This window comes from Pleurodeles waltl, chromosome 2_2 (assembly GCF_031143425.1).
Source record: "Pleurodeles waltl isolate 20211129_DDA chromosome 2_2, aPleWal1.hap1.20221129, whole genome shotgun sequence".
In the NCBI taxonomy this organism is placed as follows: Eukaryota; Metazoa; Chordata; class Amphibia; order Caudata; family Salamandridae; genus Pleurodeles; species Pleurodeles waltl.
The window spans coordinates 1,194,346,426-1,194,371,149 of NC_090439.1; the positions used below are offsets into that span (position 1 = coordinate 1,194,346,426).

General features: G+C 48.4%; 1 protein-coding gene across 1 annotated transcript in view; it reads left to right on the plus strand.

Moving 5' to 3' along the window:
- Positions 1-24,724, plus strand: part of LOC138279314 (vomeronasal type-2 receptor 26-like) — a 134,584-nt gene that overhangs the window by 9,918 nt on the left and 99,942 nt on the right. Inside the window, exon 2 of the mRNA XM_069219395.1 lies at positions 15,043-15,873. Coding sequence (XP_069075496.1) covers positions 15,043-15,873 — 831 coding nt within the window. The remainder of the gene's footprint in view (positions 1-15,042; positions 15,874-24,724) is intronic.

Below are 24,724 nucleotides of genomic sequence, written 5' to 3' on the forward strand. Positions count from 1 at the left end.
AAAATGCTTGATCTAGGAGTGGTTGAACCTTCTGAAAGCCCATGGGTGAGTCCTGTGGTGCTTGTATCAAAGCCTCACTCAAAAGATGGAAAAAGGGAGATGAGGTTTTGTGTAGACTACAGAGGTCTCAATCAGGTAACAAAAACTGATGCTCACCCTATACCCAGGGCAGATGAGCTCATAGATACATTGGCATCTGCCAAGTATCTAAGCACCTTTGATTTGACTACAGGGTATTGGCAGATCAAATTGGCTGAGGATGCTAAACCTAAAACTGCATTTTCAACTATAGGAGGGCACTACCAATTTACAGTATGCCCTTTGGTTTGAAGATTGCACCTGCCACTTTTCAGAGGTTGGTGAACACAGTCCTGCAAGGGTTGGAGGCTTTTAGTACAACATATCTAGAAGATATTGCTGTCTTTAGCTCCATCTGGAATGAGCACCTGGTCCACCTTTGGAAAGTTTTAGAGGCCCTGGAAAAGACAGGCCTCACTATCAAGGCCTCAAAGTGTCAGATAGGGCAGGGAAAGGATGTTTATCTGGGACACCTGGTAGGTGGATAACAGATTTCACCATTTCAGGGGAAATTCAAGACAATCATGGATTGGGTTCCCCCTACAACTCAAACCGAGGTGGGAGCCTTCCTAGGCCTCACTGGGTATTACAGGAGATTAGTTAAAAACTATGGCTCCATAGCAGCCCCTCTTAATGATCTCACTAGTAAAAAGATACCTAAAAAGGTATTATGGACAGCTAGCTGTCAGAAAGCTTTTGAGGAGCTCAAACAGGCCATGTGCACTGCACCTGTCCTAAAAAGCCCACGTAAATCCTAGAAATGCATTGTTCAAACTGATTCATCTGAATTAGGGGTAGGGGCAGTCTTATCACAACTGAATTCTGAGAGCCAGGATCAACCAGTTGGTTTTATCAGCAGAAGGTTGAGCCCTAGAGAAAAGCGTTGGTCTGCCATAGAGAGGGAGGCCTTTGCTGTGGTCTGGGCACTGAAATAGTTGAGGCCATACCTGTTTGGCACTCACTTCATTGTTCAGACAGACCACAAACCTCTACTTTGGCCAAAACAAATGAAAGGTGAAAATCCTAAATTGTTGAGGTGGTCCATATCTCTATAGGGAATGGACTATACAGTGGAACATAGACCTTGGAGTACCCACTCCAATGTATATGGACTCTCCAGATATTTCCACTTAGACAATGAAGACTCATCAGGTCATGGCTAGTCTTATTGTCCTTTATTTGGGGGGGTTGTGTAGGAAAGTACCATCTTGCCTGGCATGTTATCCCCATATATCACTGCATATATGTTGTTTTGGTCTATGTGCCACTAGGACCCTGCCAGGCAGGGCCCCAGTGCTCATAAGTATGTGCCCTGTATGTGATCCCTGTGTGATGCCTAACTGTGTCACTGAGGCTCTGCTAACCAGAACCTCAGTGGTTATGCTCTCTCTGCTTTCCAGATTTGTCACTAACAGGCTAGTGACTAAATTTACCAATTCACATTGGCATACTGGTACACCCATATAATTCCCTAGTATATGGTACTGAGGTACACAGGGTATTGGGGTTCCAGGAGATCCCTATGGGCTGCAGCCTTTCTTTTGCCACCCATAGGGAGCTCTGACAATTCTTACACAGGCCTGCCAGTGCAGCCTGGGTGAAATAACGTCCACGTTATTTCACAGCCATTTACCACTGCACTTAAGTAACTTATAAGTCACCTATATGTCTAACCTTCACCTGGTGAAGGTTGGGTGCAAAGTTACTTAGTGTGTGGGCACCTTGGCACTAGCCAAGGTGCCCCCACATCGTTCAGGGCAAATTCCCCGGACTTTGTGAGTGCGGGTACACCATTACACGTGTGCACTATACATAGGTCACTACCTATGTAGAGCGTCACAATGGTAACTCCGAACATGGCCATGTAACATGTCTATGATCATGGAATTGTCCCCTCAATGCCATTCTGGCATTGGGGGGACAATTCCATGATCTCCCGGGTCTCTAGCACAGAACCCTGGTACAGCCAAACTGCCTTTCTGGGGTATCCCCTGCAGCTGCTGCTGCTGCCAACCCCTCAGACAGGCTTCTGCCCTCCTGGGATCCAGGCATCCCTGGCCAAGGAAGGCAGAACAAAGGATTTCTTCTGAGAGAGGGTGTAACACCCTCTCTATTTGGAAATAGGTGTGAAGCCTGGGGAGGAGTAGCCTCCCCCAGCCTCTGGAAATGCTTTGATGGGCACAGATGGTGCCCATCTCTGCATAAGCCAGTCTGCACTGGTTTAGGGATCCCCCAGCCCTGCTCTGGCGAGGAAACTGGACAACGGAAAGGGGAGTGACCACTCCCCTGACCTGCACCTCCCAGGGGAGGTGCCCAGAGCTCCTCCAGTGTGTCCCAGACCTCTACTAACTTGGAAACAGAGGTGTATGTGGTACACCGGACTGCTCTCAGTGGCCAGTGCCAGCCGGTGACTTCAGAGGCTCCGTCTGATAGGTTCTTTCCTCTCTTGGTAGCCAATTCCCCTTCCTAGGTAGCCAAACCTCCTTTTCTGGCTATTTAGGGTCTCTGCTTTGGGGATCTCACCAAATAATGAATGCAAGAGCTCATCAGAGTTCCTCTGCATCTCCCTCTTCACCTTCTGCCAAAGGATCGACCGCTGACTGCTCAGGACGCCTGCAAAACTGCAACAAAGTAGCAAGACGACTACCAGCAACCTTGTATCGCTTCATCCTGCCGGCTTTCTCGACTGTTTCCAGGTGGTGCATGCTCTGGGGGTAGCCTGCCTCCTCTCTGCACCAGGAGCTCTGAAGAAATCTCCCGTGGGTCGACGGAATCTTCCCCCTGCAACCGCAGGCAACAAAAGACTGCATCACCGGTCCTCTGGGTCCCCTCTCAGCACAACAAGCTTTGTCCCTGGAACTCAGCAACTCTGTCCTAGTGACTCCCACAGTCCAGTGACTCTTGAGTCCAAGTTTGGTGGAGGTAAGTCCTTGCCTCCCCACGCTAGACTGCATTGCTGGGTAACACGTGATTTGCGGCTGCTCCGGCTCCTGTGCACTCTTCCAGGATTTTCTTCATGCACAGCCAAGCCTGGGTCCCCTACACTCCTTCCTGCCATGCACAACCCCTGAGTTGTCCTCCGGCGTCATGGGACTCCCTTTTGTGACTTCGGGTGGACTCTGGTTCACTTTTCTTCTAAGTGCCTGTTCAGGTACTTCTACGGGTGCTGCCTGCTTCTGTGAGGGCTCCCTAAGTTGCTGGGCGCCTCCTCTGTCACCTCATCCAAGTGGTGACATCCTGGTTCCTCCTGGGCCACAGCAGCATCCAAAAACCCTAACCTTGACCCTTGCAGCTAGCAAGGCTTGTTTGTGGTCTTTCTGTGTGGCAACACCTCTGCCAGCTTCTTCACGATGTGGGACATCCATCCTCCAAAGGGGAAGTTCCTAGTCCTCTTCTTTCTTGCAGAACTCCAAGCTTCTTCCAACCGGTGGCAGCTTCCTTGCACCATCAGCTGGCATTTCCTGGGCTCCTGCACTGTCGCGAGTATTGGACTTGGTCCCCTTGTCTTACAGGTACTCAGGTCCGGAAATCCACTGTTGTTGCATTGCTGGTGTTTGTTCTTCCTGCAGAATCCCCCTATCACGACTTCTGTGCTCTCTGGGGGTTGTAGGTGCACTTTGCACCTACCTTTCAGGGTCTTTGGGTGGGCTATTTTTCTAACCCTCACTATTTTCTTACAGTCCCAGCGACCCCCTACAAGCTCACATAGGTTTGGGGTCCACTCGTAGTTCGCATTCCACTTTTGGAGTATATGGCTTGTGTTGCCCCTATACCTATGTGCTCCTATTGCAATCTACTGTAACTTTACACTGCTTGTATTACTTTTCTTGCTATTACCTGCATAATTTTGGTTTGTGTGCATTTATCTTGTGTATATATCTTATCCTCATACTGAGGGTACTCACTGAGATACTTTTGGCATTTTGGGGGTCATTCCGATTTTGGCGGGCGGTGTTTGCCGTCCTCCAAGCGGGAACCGCCAGTTGGCCGCTCCGCGGTCAAAAGACCGCGGGGGCCATTCTGACTTTCCCGCTGGGCCGGCGGGCGCCCGCCAAGGGAACGCCCACCGGCCCAGCGGGAAAGGGCCTGCAACACTGAAGCCGGCTCCGAATGGAGCCGGCGGTGTTGCAGGTGTGCGACTGGTGCAGTTGCACCCGTCGCGCTTTTCACTGTCTGCTAAGCAGACAGTGAAAAGCATACTGGGGCCCTGTTAGGGGGCCCCTGCACTGCCCATACCAGTGGCATGGGCAGTGCAGGGGCCCCCAGGGGCCCCAGGACACCCGTTCCCGCCATCCTGTTTCTGGCAGTGAAAACTGCCAGAAACAGGCTGGCGGGAAGGGGGTCGGATTCTCCCAGCAGGGGCTAATCCGGCGGGAAACCGCCGGACCCGGTTTTCCGACCGCGGCTTTCCAGCTGCGGTCGGAATGGGTAATGAAGCACTGCCAGCCTGTTGGCGGTGCTTCCGTTGCCCGCGGCCCTGGCGGTCAAAGACTGCCAGGGTCAGAATGAGGGCCTTTGTGTTTTCTTGTGATATTGTGCATTTGACACCAGTGGTATAGTAGATTTCCATGTCTCCTAGTTCAGCCTAAGCTGCTTTGCCATAGCTACCTTCTATCAGCCTAAGCTGCTAGAAACACCTCTTCTACACTAATAAGGGATAACTGGACCTGGCACAAGGTGTAAGTACCTCTGGTACCCACTACAAGCCAGGCCAGCCTCCTACAGTAGCTCATTCAAATATCAGTCTGAACCATGTGTGTCCAGGAGTTCAGCGTAAGTGATGTTTCACTATCGTGACATCAGGCTAGAAAAGGGAAGATTATTGTTTTTTTCAAGTCCTTCATGTTTTTTTAACTGTTCCTGTACATACTGTTGTTTTTAATTATTTATTTGAGTTTTATTCTTTTTTGTTATAGCTCTGTATTTTAATTGTAACCATATTTAATTATTTTAGTGCATTTTTTAAAATCAAATCTACCTCTCAAAAAGTATATGAGGGCAGACCTCATGCTAGCCTATGAAAGCCGCGGGACTCACAGCAGTGGCAAATGAACTTAGAAGTTTTTCACTTCCAGGACATATATAACACATAAGTACATGTTCTGCCTTTTCCCTACATATCACCCTGCCTTATGGGTTACCTAGGGCCTACATTAGGGGTGACTTATTTGTAGCAAAAGGGGAGTTTAAGGCTTGGCAACAAATTTTAAATGCCAAGCCGAAGTGACAGTGAAATTGCACACACAGGCCTTGCAATGACAGACCTGAGATATTGTTTAAGGGGCTACTTGTGTGGGTGGCAAAATCAGTGCTCCAGGCCCACTAGTACAATTTAATTTACAGGCCCTGGGCACATGTAGTGCACTTTACCACTGACTTATAAGTAAATTAAATATGCCACATGGGTATGAGCCAATGTTACAATGTTTTCAGGGGAGGGAGCACATGCACTTTAGCACTGGTTAGCAGTGGCAAAGTGACCAGAGTCCTAAAGCCGGGAAAAATGAGGCCAGAAAAAGCAGAGTAGGAAGGCAGAAACAGTGGGGTGACCCTTCAGAGAGGCCATTTTCCAACAGTGTCTATTTACTTTATATAGGCTTTGTATTCATTTAGGCTAGGGAAATTATTTTATGAGTGTTAGATCTGGCATCCTTGGCAGGGTCTCCCCTGTCTTTTTTTCCTTTGATTCCCATGTTTTTGCTGTCTGTGGTACTCTGGGCACTTTACCACTACTGACCAGTGCTAAAGTGCAAGTGCTCCCTGTCTAAAATGTATATGTAATTTGCTTTTCCCTGATTGGCATATTTGATTTACTAGTAAGTCCCTAGCAAAGTGTGCTAAGGGTGCCCAGGGCCTGTAAATCAAATGCTGCTAGTGGGCCTTTACCACTGGTTGGGCCACCCTGTAGGAGGCTGGCCTGGCTTGTAGTGGGTACCAGAGGTACTTAAGACAGTTAGGCATCACACAGGGAACACATACAGGGCGCATAATTATGAGCATTGGGGCCCTGCCTGGCAGGGTCCCAGTGACACATGGACTAAAACAACATATATACAGTGAAAAATGGGGGTAACATGCCAGGCAAGATGGTACTTTCCTACACACCCACTGTAGGAGGCTGGACTGGCTTGTAGTGAGTACCAAGGGGTACTTGCACCTTGCACCTGAGCCAGTTATCCCTTATTAGTGTATAGGGTGTCTAGCAGCTTAGGCTGATAGATAATGGTAGCTTAGCAGAGCAGCTTAGGCTAAACTAGGAGACGAGTGAAGCTCCTACAGTACCACTTAGTGTCATATGCACAATATCATAAGAAAACACAATACACAGTAATACTAAAAATAAAGGTACTTTATTTTTATGACAATATGCCAAAGTATCTCAGAGTGTACCCTCAGTGAGAGGATAGGAAATATACACAAGATATATATACACAATACCAGAAATATGCAGTATAGTCTTAGAAAACAGTGCAAACAATGTATAGTTACAATAGGATGCAAAGGGGATACATTGGGATAGGGGCAACACAAACCATATACTCCAAAAGTGGAATGCGAACCACGAATGGACCCCAAACCTATGTGACCTTGTAGAGGGTCGCTGGGACTATTAGAAAATAGTAAGGGTTAGAAAAATAGCCCACCCCAAGACCCTGAAAAGTGAGTGCAAAGTGCACTAAAGTTCCCCAAAGGACATAGAAGTCGTGATAGGGGAATTCTGCAGGAAAGACACAAACCAGCAATGCAACAACGATGGATTTCCAGTCGAGGGTACCTGTGGAACAAGGGGACCAAGTCCAAAAGTCACAAGCAAGTCGGAGATGGGCAGATGCCCAGGAAATGCCAGCTGTGGGTGCAAAGAAGCTTCTATTGGAGAGAAGAAGCTTAGGTTTCTGCAGGAACGACAAGGGCTAGAGACTTCCCCTTTGGAGGACGGATCCCTCACGCCGTGAAGAGTCGTGCAAAAGTGTTTTCCCGCCGAAAGACCGCCAACAAGCCTTGCTAGCTGCAAATCGTGTTGTAAGCGTTTTTGGATGCTGCTGTGGTCCAGGAGGGACCAGGATGTTGCAAATTGCCTCAGAAGACAGAGGGGATGTCGAGCAAGACAAGGAGCTCTCAGCAGCAGGTAGCACCCGGAGAAGTGCCAGAAACAGGCACTACAAGGATGCGTGAAATGGTGCTCACCCGAAGTCGCACAAAGTAGTCCCACGTCGCCGGAGAACAACTTAGGAGGTCGTGCAATGCAGGTTAGAGTGCTGTGGACCCAGGCTGGAAGGTGCACAAAGGATTTCCGCCGGAAGTGCACAGAGGCTGGAGTAGCTGCAAAAGTCGCGGTTCCCAGCAATGCAGTCTGGCGTGGGGAGGCAAGGACTTACCTCCACCAAACTTGGACTGATGAGTCACTGGACTGTGGGAGTCACTTGGACAGAGTTGCTGGATTCGAGGGACCTCGCTTGTCGTGCTGAGAGGAGACCCAATGGACCGGCAATGCAGCTTTTTGGTGCCTGCGGTTGCAGGGGGAAGATTCCGTCGACCCACGGGAGATTTCTTCAGAGCTTCTAGTGCAGAGAGGAGGCAGACTAACCCCACAGCATGCACCACCAGGAAAACAGTCGAGAAGGCGGCAGGATCAGCGTTACAGAGTTGCAGTAGTCGTCTTTGCTACTATTTTGCAGTTTTGCAGGCTTCCAGCGCGGTCAGCAGTCGATTCCTTGGCAGAAGGTGAAGAGAGAGATGCAGAGGAACTCTGATGAGCTCTTGCATTCGTTATCTAAAGTTTCCCCAGAGACAGAGACCCTAAATAGCCAGAAAAGAGGGTTTGGCTACCTAGGAGAGAGGATAGGCTAGCAACACCTGAAGGAGCCTATCAGAAGGAGTCTCTGACGTCACCTGGTGGCACTGGCCACTCAGAGCAGTCCAGTGTGCCAGCAGCACCTCTGTTTCCAAGATGGCAGAGGTCTGGAGCACACTGGAGGAGCTCTGGACAACTCCCAGGGGAGGTGCAGGTCAAGGGAGTGGTCACTCCCCTTTCCTTTGTCCAGTTTCGCGCCAGAACAGGGCTAAGGGGTCCCCTGAACCGGTGTAGACTGGCTTATGCAGAATTGGGCACATCTGTGCCCAAGAAAGCATTTCCAGAGGCTGGGGGAGGCTACTCCTCCCCTGCCTTCACACCATTTTCCAAAGGGAGAGGGTGTAACACCCTCTCTCAGAGGAAGTCCTTTGTTCTGCCATACTGGGCCAGGCCTGGCTGGACCCCAGGAGGGCAGATGCCTGTCTGAGGGGTTGGCAGCAGCAGTTTGGCAGTACCAGGGTCTGTGCTACAGACCACTGGGATCATGGGATTGTGCCAACTATGCCAGGATGGTATAGAGGGGGCAATTCCATGATCATAGACATGTTACATGGCCATATTCGGAGTTACCATTGTGAAGCTACCTATAGGTAGTGACCTATATGTAGTGCACGCGTGTAATGGTGTCCCCGCACTCACAAAGTCCGGGGAATTGGCCCTGAACAATGTGGGGGCACCTTGGCTAGTACCAGGGTGCCCTCATACTAAGTAACTTTGCACCTAACCTTTACCAGGTAAAGGTTAGACATATAGGTGACTTATAAGTTACTAAAGTGCAGTGTAAAATGGCTGTGAAATAACGTGGACGTTATTTCACTCAGGCTGCAGTGGCAGGCCTGTGTAAGAATTGTCAGACCTCCCTATGGGTGGCAAAATAAATGCTGCAGCCCATAGGGGTCTCCTGGAACCCCAATACCCTGGGTACCTCAGTACCATATACTAGGGAATTATAAGGGTGTTCCAGTAAGCCAATGTAAATTGGTAAAATTGGTCACTAGCCTGTTAGTGACAATTTGAAAGAAATGAGAGAGCATAACCACTGAGGTTCTGATTAGCAGAGCCTCAGTGAGACAGTTAGTCACTACACAGGTAACACATTCAGGCACACTTATGAGCACTGGGGCCCTGGGATACCAGGGTGCCAGTGACACATACAACTAACACAACATATATACAGTGAAAAATGGGGGTAACATGCCAGGCAAGATTGTACTTTCCTACACCCACATGAGTAGCCCTGTAAACATGGCTCAGACCTGCCACTGCAGTGTCTGTGTGTTCAGTTTCAAACTGCAAATTTGGCCCAAACCTTCCCTTTTTGTGCTTTTAACACACCCCTAAAGCAGGCCCTAGGTAGCCCCATGGGCAGGGTGCAGTGTATGTTAAAGGTGGGACATGTACTGATGTGTTTTAAATGTCCTAACAGTGAAATACTGCCAAATTAGGTTTTCACTGTTGCAAGTGTGAGAGGAGGCCTGTTTTTTCATGGTTTGGCCCCACTTTTTGTCTGATGTTGATGTGTTCTAGAACATGGTAGTGCCCAGGGCCCCTGCTAAACAGGTTACGTGGGCCAGAGATCTTTCTCTAAACCTTTTGTGATGCTTGGCACAATTGGATACACTCTTAAATATCACTATAAGTCCCTAGTAAACTCCACTCTCTCCATGACCAGGCGAGTCAACGCCGTCTCCGCGTCCTGCTTCAACACCCTCCGTATGCTCCGCAGGATCTTCAAATGGATCCCCCTCGACACGAGAAAAACCGTTACCCAGGCCCTCATCACCAACAGACTCGACTACGGGAATGCCCTCTACTCAGGAATTACAAACAAGCTCCTGAGACTACTCCAACGCATCCAGAACGCCTCGGCCCGACTCATCCTCGATGTCCCCCGCCGCAGCCACATCACACTCCACCTGAGAGGCCTGCACTGGCTCCCCGTCAACAAAAGGATCACCTTAAAGCTCCTGATCCACGCACACAAAGCACTGCACAACACCGGACCCACCTACCTAAACAACCGACTCAGCTTCCACACCCCCACCCGAAGCCTCCGCTCAGCCAACCTCGCCCTCGCCACAGTCCCCCGCATCCGAAAAACCACCGCCGGTGGCAGATCCTTCTCCTACCTCGCCGCCAAGACCTGGAACACTCTCCCCACCATCCTACGACAGACCCAGGACCTGCTGGCCTTCAGAAGGCTCCTCAAGACCTGGCTCTTTGACCAGTAGCACCCCCCCCTCCCCAGCGCCTTGAGACCCTCGCGCGTATGTAGTGCGCTTTACAAATGCAGTGATTGATTGATTGATTGAGTACCCCAGTACCCAGGGCAAGTGATATTAAGAGTAGACCGTGAGGGCAGCAGCACTGATTGTGCCACCATCAAGGGCCCTGCACCCAGCACTGCCATTGCAGGCTACGTGTACTGAAGCAAACCTAAAAAGACAAACTCAACATGGCACACCCTCTCTGTGCCCAGTCCACCCTACACTGCATATATTATGGGTAAGTCACCCCTTTGGCAGGCCTTCCAGCCCTAAGGCAGGTTGTACCATACTATATATGAGAGCATAACTACATGAGCAATATGTCCGCACTGTGTCCTTGCCAAACCTAGGACCTAGTTAGTGAACAGAGCAGCCATTTTAAATGCATGTACTGGACACAGGTCAAACACGAGTTTCCCGGTTACATGATGGCTACTCTACATCCTGGGTTGTTTGGTTTCAAACAACTCAGAATGATAAATCCAAACGTGTACCAGTATTGGATTTATACCTAAATGTACCTAGGGGTCACCTTAGAGGTGCCCCCTGCAAAAGCTTACCCTAACTGGCAAGGTTGCTGACTGGTTCCATCCAGCCTGCCACCTCTAGACACCCAATGCACAAACTTTGGGGGAGAGCCCAGGCTCTCTGGTTTTGGAACAATTCCTTTCCTCGGTGGAGGAGCTAACACCCCCTCTCTCACGAATGTGCAACACCCTGGCGGTGAGCTTCAAAGGGCTACTGCCCTTGAAACCCGAGCTCCCAGGCCTGCTGCTACCAGCAGAGGGCTTCCCCCCTTTGCAAACTCCCACTTTTGGAGGGAGCAAAGGCGGGAAATCAGACAAAGGGTAGAAGGAGTGGCCTAACTGAGCACACACCACCCCTAAGAGCTTGCATGCAAAGTGTACCCTCCCTTTCATTTTCTTCCATGTTTGAATGGAGGAAAATAGCCAATGAGGGTTAGGGAAGTGATCCTTCCAACAGGAAGTGGTCACTGTAGTAGGGTGTAGCCACCTAAGGGTGTCTGTGAGAAAGTAGCCTCTTTCTAGCATGGTTACCACCCATTTCTGCCTGTTTGTCAGTGTGTTTCTACTGTCTTACTGGGATCCTGCTAGTCAGGACCCCAGTGCTCATAGTTTGTGGCCTATATGCCACTATGTTTTACTGTGTTGTCATAATGCTTGACTGTGTCACTGGAGTTCTGCTAACCAGAACCCCAGTGTTTATGCTCTCTCTGCTCTCCAAATTTGTCACTATAGTCTAGTGACTCCATATTCCAATCCAGATTGGCACACTGGACCCCCCCTTATAAGTACCTAGTATATGATACCTAGGTACCCAGGGCATTTGGGTTCCAGGAGAACATTAAAGGCTGCAGCATTTCTCATACAAACACTCCTTCAGGACTGTCACTGTGGCCTGAGTGAAATAGTGCACACACTATTTCACAGCCATTTTCACTGCACCAGGTAACTTATAAGTCACCTACATGTCTAACCTTCAGTTACTGAAGGCTAGGTGCAAAGCTACTGTGTGTAAGGGCACCCTTGCACTAGCAAAGGTGCCCCCACATTGTCCAGGACCAATTTCCCAGACTTCGTTAGTGCAGGGACACTATTCTAAGCGTGCACTACATATATGTCAATACATATATGTAGCTTCACAATAGTAACCCCGAATATGGCCCTGTGAGGTGTCTAAGATTGAGAAATTGTATCCCCAATCCAATTGGTATTGGGGGGCAATTCCATGCACCCTGGGGGCTCCACCATGGACCCTCAGTACATCCAAACCAGCTCTCTGAGATTTCCACTGCAGCCCCAGCTGCTGCCACCTCACAGGCAGGTTTCTGCCCTCCTGGAGATTGAGCAGCTCAATCCCAGGATGGCAGAACAATGCATTTCCTTTAGGAGTGGGGTGTTACACCCTCTCTCATCAGAAATAGGTGTTACAGGTATGGCACAAACGGTGCCCTCCTTGCATAATCCAGTCTACAAGGGTTCAGGGACCCCAGTCACTGCTCTGGTGCGAAACTGGACAAAGGAAAGGGGAGTGACCACTCCCCTGTCCATCACCACCTCAGGGGTGGTGCCCACAGCTCCTCCAGAGTGTCCCTGGTGTTAGCCATTTGGATTCCAAGGTGTGGGGACTCTCTGGGGACATCTGAATGGCCAGTTCCAGCAGGTGATGTCAGAGACCCACCCTGAAAGGGGCATACCTGGGTAGGTAGCCTATCCCCCTCTCAGGGCTGTTTAGGGTCTCTCGTCTGGATATTTCCTCAGATTCGGTTTGCAAGATTCCTCCAGGACTCCTCTGCATCCTCTGCTTCAGCTTCAGACCATCAGATCAACCGCAGACCTGGGTTTGCCAGTACCCGGGTTCTGTGCTAGAGACCCGGTGATGCATGGAATTCTCCCCCCAATACCAGAATGGTATTGGGGTGACAATTCCATGATCCTAGACATGTTAAATGGCCATGTTCGGAGTTACCATTGTGACACTACATATAGGTAGTGACCTATATGTAGTGCACGCGTGTAATGGTGTCCCTGCACTCACAAAGTTCGGGGAATTTTCCCTGAACAATGAAGGGGGCACCCTGGCTAGTGCCAGGGTGCCCACACACTAAGTAACTTGGCACCTAACTTTCACCAAGTGAGGGTTTAGTCATATAGGTGACTTATAAGTTACTTAAGTGCAGTGGTAAATGGCTGTGAAATAACGTGGACGTTATTTCACTCAGGTTGCAGTGGCAGTCCTGTGTAAGAATTGTCTGAGCTCCCTATGGGTGGCAAAAGAAATGCTGCAGCCCATAGGGATCTCCTGGAACCCCAATACCCTGGGTACCTAGGTACCATATACAAGGGAATTATAGGGGTGTACCAATGTGCCAATGAGAATTGATAAAATTAGTCACTAGCCTGCAGTGACAATTTTAAAAGCAGAGAGAGCATAACCACTGAGGTTCTGGTTAGCAGAGCCTCAGTGATACAGTTAGGCACCACACAGGGAACACATACAGGGCATACATTATGAGCACCTAGCAGGATCCCAGTGACACATAGGCAAAAACAAACATACACACAGTGAAAATGGGGGTAGCATGCCAGGCAAGATGGTCCTACAGTCCTCTTCTTCTACAGGTCTTCAGGTCCAACGAATCCACTGTTGGTGTCTTGCAGTCTCTTCTGGTTCTTGCAATATCTTATTTTTTGTTTTCTTCAGTGTAGTAGGAAAGTTCCTGTAATTTACTGCTACTTTCCTGGGCTCTGGGTGGGTTCTATTACTTACCTTTGGTGTTTTCTAATACTCCCAGCTCCCCTCTACACACTACACTGGCCTAGGTGGGAAACCAACATTCACATTCCACTTTCTTAGTATATGGTCTGTGCTCTCCCTAGGCCCATTTCTAACTATTGTGATTTTCACTATTTGCACTGTTTTCTAACTGTTTACTTATCTGTTTTTGGATACTAGTGTATATATTGTGTATATTACTTACCTCCTAAGAGAGTATTGTCTCTATGGTATAAGTGTGTTACCAAAATAAAGTACCTTTATTTTTGTATCACTGGGTGTATTCTTTCATGTGTGTAAGCGCTTAGTGACTACAGTGGTATTGCATGAGCTTTGCATGTCTCCTACTTAGTTCCTTTGCTCCTCATCCACACTACCTCTAGGGAGCCTGGCTTCTAGACACTACCTACACTGCACTAATAAGGGATACCTGGACCTGGTATAAGGTATAAGTACCTTAGGTACCCACCACACACCAGGCCAGCCTCCTACAATATCATTTTTGCAAAATAACGCAAGGTGGGTTGGTGCGTCCTAGTAATGGCGGTAGTTCAGATATTTTGACACTGGACGGGTCTAGTATCAAAATATAAATATGGAGTTAAGTTAGTGCCGCTTTAGCGTAAAAAATTACACTACGGCGGCACAAACTTTCCATAAATATGGACCATACTGCCTTGTGCTAAGTCCATTAGGAGCCCGTTCACTAGTATTTAAGAGGACAGCTTCAATTCAGCATTTATCAGCAAAATGAGACAGTAGGAGGAGCAATTCTCAGGAGGTGTTACCTCTTTTTGGAGGAGTACAATCGTGACAAGGTCTAACTGTGGGATGACTTTCACTTTTTGGAAGGCTTCCTCAAATATTGAAAGTTTCTGGTAATATTCCAGGGGAAAGTCATTGGGTCTCGCCTGAATTGTTATCAATAATGGCCTCATCTCGTGGGCAATCTACGTGGTACCTGTCAGAGTGGGAAGGAGTCAGGAGTGGGATGTCTTCGAGGAGGGAGCACGTGGATTCCCTCTCAGGCCTAGGACACCTAGTATAGAGCGCCTGCAAACATGGAGTCAACGGATGTTGCCTCTCTGTGGACTGCGCCGTCCAGTGTGACCTCACTTGGAACCACACAGGACACTGAATCGTGTGTTGACAGCCAGTATAGCAATTTGTCAGATTTATCTCCTCATTCATAGACTCACGTAGTGGAGGCCATCTAGTATCTTTGGCTTCATCCAGAAGAGTTGCCTGAGTGTGGCAATGTGAATAGTTCATGGTGAGTACATTTAACTACACACAAAAGTACAATGATGTTGCAAAGTTAATAAGTATTTTACACAAATGTCAGTAGCATTTGGGCATGTGTATATTGGACCAGTTAAATGACCCCTCTCATTAGTTGGATATGTCTGCACATGTTGCAAATTTAACACTGGTGGGGCATTAGAAACCTCTCAGTGCCCTTTATGTAATCTGGCCACTTACAGGCTGCAGTCTATCGTATGTGTGTTTTTTAAAATTGCTTTCCATAATATTTTACCTGGTTTGCAGATCAGCTATGGCGCTCTCGATCCTCTCCTCAGTGACAAACTGAGATTTCCGTCCTTCTTCCGGACTGTCCCAAATGAGCTCTCTGTGTACGAAGGGATCACTCAACTGCTAAAACACTTTGGATGGACCTGGGTGGGGATCCTGGCCTCGGAGGATGACAGTGGAGAGAGAGCGATGCGAGACCTGAGAACAATGATCACCCACAGTGGAGGCTGCGTTGAGTTTTCATATACATTGCCCACAGATCTAACTTGCCGTAACGCTAAAAGGATTGATCAAATTGTTGACGCTCTACAGAACTGCACTGCTCAGGTCATCATTGTCTACAGCACAAGCGCATCAATGACACTACAGTTCCAGTACCATTCTTGGGAAAAACTACCTCATAAAATTTGGATTGGAACCATGAGCATGTCTTTTTCCGCAGCAAGTTCCTCATTAGATAACCTGAGTGTATTAAATGGAACCCTGATTTTCTCCATCAAGGAAGGACAGATTCCAGGATTTCAAGATTTTCTCTATGATGTGAATCCATTGAAGTTTCCAGATGACAATGCCCTTCTGGAACTTTGGCTTTTAATATTCAGATGCAACATTATCTCTAAAAATGATACGTTAGATCCGTATTCACCACTTTCACCTCTGTGCTCAGGAAATGAGACCTTACGACTCTATGACCTGGCCGCCATCAATGCCTTCAGTTTTCGATTCACCTACAGCGTGTACATGGCTGTTTATGCACTGGTGCACGCCTTACATGACATGTATGTGTCTGAGTCCAGATCAGGGTCTGCAGCATGGGGCCTCAAGCATGACTTCAAGCCCTGGAAGGTGAGGGATTATTCCATGCACTATTCAAGGCAGCAGAACCATTCCCCCATACATACAGATTATCAGTCTTGATGGCTCTCTCATGCCTTATCTTCTGTAGTTTTTCTTTCAGAGTGATGAGTTTACTTTTCTAGTTTCCTCACATTTTCGCATTTCATTGGATTGTTTTTGTTCTTATTATTCTGCATGATTTGGGGATTTATTTCAGGTATCCAAGTCTTTGAATTCTTTCAGTAAATGATAACAAGTCAAGTTTATTATTCTATCTACAGCATTATGTGAACATTTGTGGAGTTACCCTGTTCCCTTAATTTATACCTCAATTCATCTTGTCTTTGACCTTTTGATTCAACTTTAAAACACACAGGGGATCATTATGACATCGGCGGTATTGTATTGTTTGAATACTGCCGATGCCACGGGCGCCAGAAGACCGCCAGTGCTGGCTGTCTTCTGCCAGCCATGTTATGGGTACTGCTGGATTCCCGCCACAATCAGGGCGGACATCTGGCAGTAGCCATGCAGGCGGATGGTGATGTCCTGGCAATGGTACCACCAGCACTGCACCACCAGTAGGAGGCTGCCAGCCTCTGGGGGGGTTGATGTGAGAGTGTGTGGGTGTGTGCGTGTATGGCTGTGGGGGTGGGGGCAGTTGTGTGACGGGTGCATGTCTGCGTGTGTATGTATAAGTGTTGCGAGTGTGAGTGTATGAGTGTGTGTGTGTCTATGAGTGAGTACGTGTATAGGGTGGGGGTGTATGTGAATTGATCAGGGGTGGGGGGGTGAGAATGGATCGGTCGGGAGTGTATGTGAATGGATCAGGGTGGGGGGGTGAGAATGCATCAGGGGGTGGGGGGTTGAGTGTTTGGATAAGGGGGTTAGGTGCTTGCTGGGGTGGGTGGGGGAGTCATCTACCAGTGACAGGGAAGGAATTCCCTGTCACCAGTAGATTCTACCGCCATGGTTTTCGTGGCATTGCTACTGTGTTCTGTGGGCAGCTGGGTCAGAGATTAACATCTCCGGCCCGACGGTTCATACTGCCATAGCGGTATGAGTGGTGATGTGGTGGGTTGGCAGCGACCAACCTGCCACACTCACAATGTGGTGGTAAACACCGCCAGCCTGTTAGTGGTGATACCGCCACATTAACTCTGGCAGTCAAAAGTCCGCCAAGGTAAAAATGAGGGCCAAAGTCATAAATCTGACCATCTGATAAAGTGAGCAGGTGGGACTCAACCTTGGCCGGACATATTGTGGGCAGTAGGTAACATGTCCAGATGTCCGGCATAGAGAGCATATGAAAACTGCGTGTTGTGTGAGTGTTGTGTTATGATTGGCTGAGTGTTCCTAACTTCGTGTGGCATCTACCATTCATGGTGTTTTGGGAACCTGCACACCTCCGGCCAAATGTATTTTATAGGGGGCCAATCTCATGCGAGTATTGTGGTGTAGCTGGCTAGCTGAGGGATTGATCTGGATTCTTCCTGTTTGTGTGTTTGCCTACAGGCTATGTGCCACCCCACCTGTGATCTGTCAATCAGTGGCTTCAGACCTAAATTCCAGAGCTTGCCTGACCATGTATTTCTGATTAGGGGTTGATGAGGAGGTCACATCGGATGGAATCAACAATACTGATGCAAGTTCACTGCTATGCTCACATATCATGGCATACACTGACACACTTTCATCAATATCAACAATAGAATGCTCATATATCTCCTATATGGGATACTAACAATGCATAGGTACCTCCTGTATGGGACAATAACAACATACAAAGGCTTTCGTCCCGCTGAACAGTAATAGCATATGAAGGTGCCTCTTCTGCAAGACAACAGTGGTTTTGATAGGCAATCAGTTAAGGTGAAGCATCTACAACATGCTGCGGTTCCTAGATCCCAAACTGAAAAAGTATACAAATGTGTCTTAAGTGAAAAATATATGTTGAATATCCTAAATTACCCTCCAGCGGAAGCTCTGCTGTACACAAGTTAACGAAAAACCTGTGAAAGTTTTGCTCATTCAGCAACAGAAGATATGTGGATTTTGTGGCTTTTGTGAGAGCAGATGAACAGACTCACACTGAAAAAGGAGTCACTGATATTAAAACCTTGTTTTCCCTTAATTTCTGTGAGAAATTGTTATTAGTTGAGGGGGTGAAACCCTACTCAAGTAACAACAACAATTCTTGTCAGGGCGAAACACAAAGAACCCCCAAATTAACCTGTGCTTAAACCTCTGCTACCTCGGCACAAAGCTTTCAGGCTTAACTTAGAGGCAATGTGTAAAGTATTTATTTAGCACTTGAAAGAGTAACAAAGTGAAAACACGACACAAGAAAAATCCAACACCAATCTAGAAAAATTGATTAAACATTAAAATATGATATAAGACCAAATTAGCAAATATCCAATTAATAGAACCAGAGATATGCAATTTGAAAGTAGAGTTTAGAAGCGTGTAGAACCAAGTGCGGTTATTTGGTCACAGTGGACCAGGCCCAAGTCAAAATGTCACACGAGCTGGAAACAGCATTGAGTTCAGTCAGCTGTTAAATGTACCTTGCATAGTGGATGTTGAGATGCAAAGTTCTTGATTTGACCACACTGGCGTGGGCATTGATGAGCTGTCGATGGGAGATTGCTTTGTGAGGCCCTGTTCTAAGATGTGTCATGCTGTGTTGGTGCTGATGAAGCCACGAATTAGGAGCTGCAATGCAGCCATTATGCTGCGTCACACTGCATCCGGTCTGATGAAACTACTGGTGCTGAGAGGACTTGCGTCAATATGCATCACACTGCGGTGAGATGTATCAAGCTAGGCTGGTTGTCAACGTTGCGATGTGTCACACTTGGTTAGTGATTACAGACTTGTCGAATAGAAGCTGTACTGCATCAAAATACATCAAACTGTACCAGCACAGAGAATCCTATTGTCTCTCTGTATCTCAGAACAGGTGGTGAGCCAACTAGCCCTTGAAGTCACTCTGGTGGTCTTGGGTTCAAGGTACAGGTTCAGTCCTTCCTCATCAGGGAGCCAGGGCAGCATGGTGGCAGAGAAGGTAGGCTGTCCAGAAATGATCTGAAAAGTTGGGACTGAGAGTCCAATATTTATACCTGGTGCCCACTTTGAAGTGGGAGAAGGTCCTCAAGTTAACCCCCGTAGATGTGTCTGTAATTTCCGTCCTCTATTCCCTGGCCCCAGGTTTCACGGCTCACAATAGACTAGTGTGTTTCTCAACCAGTGCAGGATCCTGTGCAGGATGAATCACTTTGATATGCGAGTATAGTAGGTGTAAGAAACTGGGCTCTTTGCAGATACTGGCCTACTTTTGCCCCCATTTAGACTCCTGATGTCATCGTTTTAAATCTGAAAGTGCACGTAAGCCTGCTAATCAGACCTCAGTGCTGATGCCAGTTGGCAAAGACTTTATCACACCTCTAAGGCCCTTGTAAATGGTTCCAGTGTAAATGGACCTGTGATAGCATTTTAAAGTTAATACTACCATAAGTCACTGGCAGTCCATAGGGTAGGATGGACTGGCACCCGGGCAAACCCAAATGTCCCGCTCCATGATGGCTTGACCGATTTTCCCCTTGTTTGGTGTCAAACACTGTGCTTTTTTACCCTTAGCATGATTGTTGTGCCCAGGGTTACCTAGCATGTACTGTGGTGCCATCCTCAGAGGCTGTCCACCAAGTTGCCAGATTTCTCTTACCTTGGCAGGCTCACCTGAGCCATTTGACACCAAGACAAAAGTCCGTCCTCCTGCTGGTTGTGCTAGCACTTCCCCTAGGATGGAGACAAAAGACCTGGGCATGGATGAGGTCGCACTTCTGCCATCCCAGGATGGCTAGTGGTTACAGTAATCAAGGAGGTAATCTTCAGAAGCTTTCACCACCCTTTATATGTAATCTATTGTCCACCACTCAAGGACAAAGTCCTTCCCACCCTGTCCAGGCTGACAGGTGGGAAAATTAGTTGTGCAGGAAGTGTACACCTCTGAGAAGCTAGCCACACCTTCGGGTGGGCTAGGAAGACTGTACAGCCAAGAAAAAGTTCTGCCATATTGGCAAACCCTGAATTAGTGGGTTCTGGGTAGAAAAGTAACGTATTCCAACAGGAAGTTGTCACCTCAGGGGTGAACTAACTGCAGGGACCAGTAGCCTATTGGCCACTGTCCTTCACACCCTTAACACCCCCTAAACTAGAATTTAAAGGGCTACCCGGACACCAGAACCTCAGTTCTGACTTTGAATCTTAGAAGAGGTACAAAGAAGACACCTTCAATGACAAGAGGACTTTGGACTCAGCTGCAGCGCAAAGAGAGGACAGTTAAGTGTCCTGAGGAGACCATATACTGGAGCTGTGTGTTCAATGTGGCAAAACCACCTTGCTCCCAGCAAGAAGGACTCCAGTGGACGCCAGAAACTGAAGGAGACTCCCCTGACTGGTGGAACCAGTCGCATGAAACCTACAGAATAATCGTCATGTTGTGTCACAAGGAGTGGAACCCTCAGGCCCTTCTTGAGAGAGCCCAAAGTAAATTGGTAACCTGAACCCTGGGAGTTGAAGTGAGGCTCATACCAAGTTTCGAGCTGCTACCCAACTCTTGTCGACCTCTATCCAACAAAATACCCTTGGATTACTTTTGCCACTGCCAAGGTGTAGGAGGCTTGCCTGGCTTGTAGTGGGTACCAAGGGTACTTACACCTTATGCCAGGTCCAATTATCCCTTATTAGTGTAGTAGTGTTCTAGCAGCTTAGGCTGATAGAGGTAGCTATAGCAGAGCAGCCAAGGCTGAACTAGGAGACATGCAAAGCTCATGCAACACCACTTATATCATATAGGTACTAGATCATAAGAAAGACAATACTCATAGTTACTAAAACTAAAGGTACTTTATTTTAGTGACAATGTGCCAAAAATATCTGAGAGGATATACTCCCTTATAAGGTAAGTAACATACACAAAATATACACAACTAACCAAATCAGGTAAGTAAAACAGTCAGAAAGTAGTACAAACACTGTAAAACACAATAGGATGCAATAGGCCTAGGGGCAACACAAACCATATACTAAGAATGTAGAATGCGAACCACGTATGCACCCCTAGGCTAGTGTAGTGTGTAGAGGGTCACTGGGAGTATGAGAAAACACTAAGGGTGTAAAGGAGACCCCACCCCAGGACCCAGAAAAGTAGGAATAAAGTACTACTATTTCCCCCAAAACACACTAAAGTAGTGATAAAGGATTTTCCAAGGACCACAACAGACTGCAAAGCACTGAAGATGGATTCCTGGACCTGAAGACCTGTAAAGGAAGGGACCAAGTCCAGGAGTCGCTAAAGTGTACAGGGGGGGCAGGATGAAAGTGCAAAATGTCTGCCTCAGGTTGGAAGAAGCTGAAGATTCTGCAACAACAAAAGGTGCTAGGAACTTCTCCTTCATGCAGAAGATGTCCCACGGAGTGCTGGAGGAAGCAGAGTTGTTTCCTTGGCAAAATACTGCAAACAAGCCTTGCTACCTGCAATAGTCACGATTGGAGAAAAAGGGTTCTGCCCTGGCCCAGGAAGGACCAGGATGTCGCCAGTCAGGAGAGGAGACAGAGGGCCGCTCAGCAACGTAGAGAGCCCACTGAAAAGAAGGAAGCAGCCGCAGAAGTCCTTGAACACGAGTTCAAGAAGACTGAACATGGTGGTCTAAGAATTGTCTGAGCTCCTTATGGGTGGCAAAAGAAATGCTGCATCCCATAGGGATCTCCTGGAACCCCAATTCCCTGGGTACATAGGTACCATATACTACAGAATTTTAAGGGTGTTCCTGTATGCCAATTCAAATTGGTAAAAGTGGTCACTAGCCTATACTGACAAATTTAAAGGCAGAGAGAGCATGAACACTGAGGTTCTGATTAGCAGAGCCTCAGTGACACAGTTAGGCACTACACAGTCAGGCCACAAACTATGAGCACTGGGGTCCTGGTTAGCAGGATCCCAGTGAGAGAGGCAAAAACATACTGACATACATGTAAAATTAGGGGTAACATGCCAAGGAAGGTGGTACTTTCCTACAATACCCCACTGCTGAGATCCTGCATCCTGAAGAAGGCAACTTCAACTAAGTGACAAAGCATCATTGGTGTGACCCTCCTGTGATTGACAGCTGCAAGGCCACCTCTGCGCCTGGAGCCGCTGGATATGGTGGGAGCGTGGCAGATTTGGAATCCAGATCTTGGGAACCCAAAGGTCTCTAGTCTTCGATGGTAGAGTGTAACTCCATCTCCAAGTGTGGGTTTGAAGAGTGCTGCATCTTTGATTGACAGCACTTGCGGTTCCCGGTCTTTTCTAAGGACAGCAAGCCTACCTCTGCACCCGGACTCTGTGGGGAAGGTTAAAAGGTACTGTCTATAAAACTAGGTCCAGGGATCCCTCAGACCATAACTCCAGATGGGTTCCATGGAACTCACCCCAAAAGTGACAAATTGTTCACTGTGTTTTCTCCTATTGACTTCCATGGTATTAATTTAACTACTAAAAGTTTATCTATTTTTAAATGTTTTAAAAATCCACAAGTCCAGTTGTATGTATGATACAAAGTTCATTTTGGTGTCTAAATTAAGATAAAAGTCTTCTTTATTTTTCTAAATTTGTGTTGGATTTCTTTTGGGTTGTGTCAATTACTTATCGTCCATGTTGGTGTTGTGAAATGCTCTGCATCTGTTCCTCTAAGTAGCATGACTGCTCTTTGCCACTCTACCAGGGTGGAGCTAAGGTTTACCAGTGTGAACCTGAGGTCCACTTCTGGTTAATGTGTTAGCATTACATGGTAAGACCCCTCAGTCATACCACATAAAACTGCCATCCTTGATATAGTGGGTGACAACTCCTCGCCTGTTATCCTGCGAGAGTTGGCTCATCCTGCCAACACCTATTCCCTTTTGAGTCACTGTCTGGGAGGAATACACAAAAGCCAACTGCCAACTACACCTAATCATGTGACCAAGAATACAGGCTGCAGGCACCAAATGGTTAGGTCAAGCAAATACCAACTTTCTAAAAGTGGCATTTTCAGACGTTTGACATAAAATATGACTTTACCATTACAGAGGGCTTTAAATTACAGATCATTAGAGACCCAACTCAACATTCCTATCTGCTCCCAATCAAAGGTTATTACTCATTAATTCAAATCAAATCAAATCATTAACATTTATAAAGCGCGCTACTCACCCGTGCGGGTCTCAAGGCGCTAGGGGGGAAAGGGGGGGTTATCGCTGCTCGAACAGCCAAGTCTTTAGGAGTCTCCGGAAAGCGGAGTGGTCCTGGGTGGTCCTGAGGCTGGTGGGGAGGGAGTTCCAGGTCTTGGCCGCCAGGAAGGAGAAAGATCTCCCACCCGCCGTGGAGCGGCGGGTGCGAGGGACGGCAGCAAGTGCGAGGCCAGCGGAGCGGAGGGGGCGGGTGGGGACGTAGAAGCTGAGGCGTCTGTTGAGGTATTCCGGTCCCTTGTTGTGGAGGGCTTTGTGTGCGTGGGTGAGAAGACGGAAGGTGATCCTTTTGCTGACTGGGAGCCAATGCAGGTGTCTCAGGTGTGCGGAGATGTGGCTGTTGCGGGGTACGTCAAGGATGAGGCGGGCCGAGGCGTTTTGGATGCGTTGCAGGCGGTTTTGGAGTTTGGCGGTGGTCCCGGCGTAGAGGGTGTTGCCGTAGTCCAGGCGACTCGTGACAAGGGCGTGGGTCACGGTTTTTCTGGTGTCGGCGGGGATCCAGCGGAAGATCTTGCGGAGCATGCGGAGAGTGAGGAAGCAGGCGGAGGACAGGGCGTTGACTTGCTTGGTCATGGTGAGAAGAGGGTCCAAGATGAAGCCGAGGTTGCGGGCGTGGTCTGCGGGGGTCGGTGCGGTGCCGAGGGCCGTGGGCCACTAGGAGTCGTCCCAGGCGGACGGGGTGTTGCCGAGGATGAGGACTTCCGTTTTTTCAGAGTTCAGCTTTAGGCGGCTGGGCCTCATCCAATCTGCGACGTCCTTCATACCCTCTTGTAGGTTGGTCTTGGCGCTGGCGGGGTCCTTGGTGAGGGAGAGTACAAGTTGGGTGTCGTCGGCGTAGGAGGTGATGATGATGTCGTGCTTGCATACGATGTCGGCGAGGGGGCTCATGTAGACATTGAAGAGTGTCGGGCTGAGCGATGAGCCTTGAGGTACGCCGCAGATGATCTTGGTGGGTTCTGAGCGAAACGGAGGGAGGTAAACTCTTTGGGAGCGGTTAGCGAGGAAGGAGGCGATCCAGTCCAGGGCCTGGCCTTGGATCCCGGTGGAGCGTAGGCGGGTGATTAGGGTGCGGTGACAGACGGTGTCAAAGGCAGCCGAGAGGTCGAGGAGAATGAGGGCGACTGTTTCACCGTTGTCCATCAGGGTTCTGATGTCGTCTGTGACTGAGATGAGGGCGGTTTCCGTGCTGTGGTTGGTTCGGAATCCGGTTTGTGAAGGGTCGAGCAGGTTGTTGTCTTCCAGGAAGGTGGTCAGCTGTTTGTTGACGGTCTTTTCTATTACCTTGGCTGGGAAAGGTAGAAGAGAGATGGGGCGGAAGTTTTTCAGGTCGCTTGGGTCAGCCGTAGGTTTCTTTAGTAGGGCGTTGACTTCAGCGTGCTTCCAGCATTCGGGGAAGGTAGCAGAAGAAAAAGAAGAGTTGATGACGGTCTGGAGGTGCGGGGCGATGATGTCGTCGGCTTTGTTAAAGATGAAGTGCGAGCAGGGGTCCGAAGGGGCGCCGGAGTGGATAGAGTTCATGATGGATTTGGTTTCTTCCGTGTTGATGTGGGTCCAGTTGTTGAGGGTGATGTCCGGGGAAGCGGGT